Source organism: Neomonachus schauinslandi, chromosome 9, assembly GCF_002201575.2.
Source record: "Neomonachus schauinslandi chromosome 9, ASM220157v2, whole genome shotgun sequence".
NCBI classification, from domain to species: Eukaryota; Metazoa; Chordata; class Mammalia; order Carnivora; family Phocidae; genus Neomonachus; species Neomonachus schauinslandi.
In genome coordinates, this window is record NC_058411.1 from 78232664 (window position 1) to 78233456 (window position 793).

At 40.6% G+C, this 793-nt stretch overlaps 1 protein-coding gene across 2 annotated transcripts in view; it reads right to left on the minus strand.

Annotated features, from left to right (window-relative positions):
* Window positions 1–252: 252 nt before the first annotated feature.
* The window catches only part of MEIS2 (Meis homeobox 2), a 202591-nt gene continuing 202050 nt past the window's right edge, over window positions 253–793 (minus strand). For both annotated transcript variants that reach the window (XM_021695676.2, XM_021695675.2), the window contains exon 12: window positions 253–643. In XM_021695676.2, coding sequence (XP_021551351.1) covers window positions 357–643 — 287 coding nt within the window. In that variant the 3' untranslated portion in view covers window positions 253–356. The remainder of the gene's footprint in view (window positions 644–793) is intronic.

Genomic DNA, 793 nt, shown 5'->3' on the forward strand with positions numbered 1-793 from the left:
GAAAACAAGGATATATTTTTTTTTTTCTCTTCTAAAACTATTTGAGGCAACATAACGGAGTGATCAACAGAAATGTACAAGTTTAACTTAGTTCCTATGTTTATACTACAGTAGTTATAACTCTCGGAGTCTTTTTCCAGAGGATCTTTACACGGACAGAATTGTCTCAGTGAGCCCATGATTTCACATTTGTGTTCTTGTCTCATTGGTCCTCTGTGGCTTGATGAAAAATGACAAAAGTAAAAAATAATCACAGCTGTCTGGAATTTCATATTAAGTGTCAACATCTGGTCAAAGTTCAGAAAGTCTTAAAATAGTTTTTGCGTGTGTTTCCTTTTCCCTTGAGTTCCCTTATACTATTGGGCATGGATGTCCATAACCTGTCCGCCAACATTGGGATCTACAGAATTTAACATCGTGGGACTCTGTGCTGACATAGTCATTCCAGGGTGGGTAGGGGGTCCTCCGTGCATCATCATGGCTGGGTGGTGGGGATGGCTTGGCAAATACGAATGCATTGGGGGTCCATGTCTTAATTGAGTAGGGTGTGGGGTCATCTGGGGAGGAGTGTAACTTGGCTGTGCCATACTCATTCCCATAGGACCACCCTGAGAAACGTAGTCCCCTGGCATGCTCTGCAAACCTGAAAAGAGAGAGGGAAAAAGAAAGCAGGTCAAATTCCTCAACATTTTTATACTTTACCCATCAAAGATGAAAAGAAAAAAAAAAACAGACACTGCAAATCTTATATCTAAATTTAGCTGCAGATTCTTGCCAATGTTTGCAGACATTC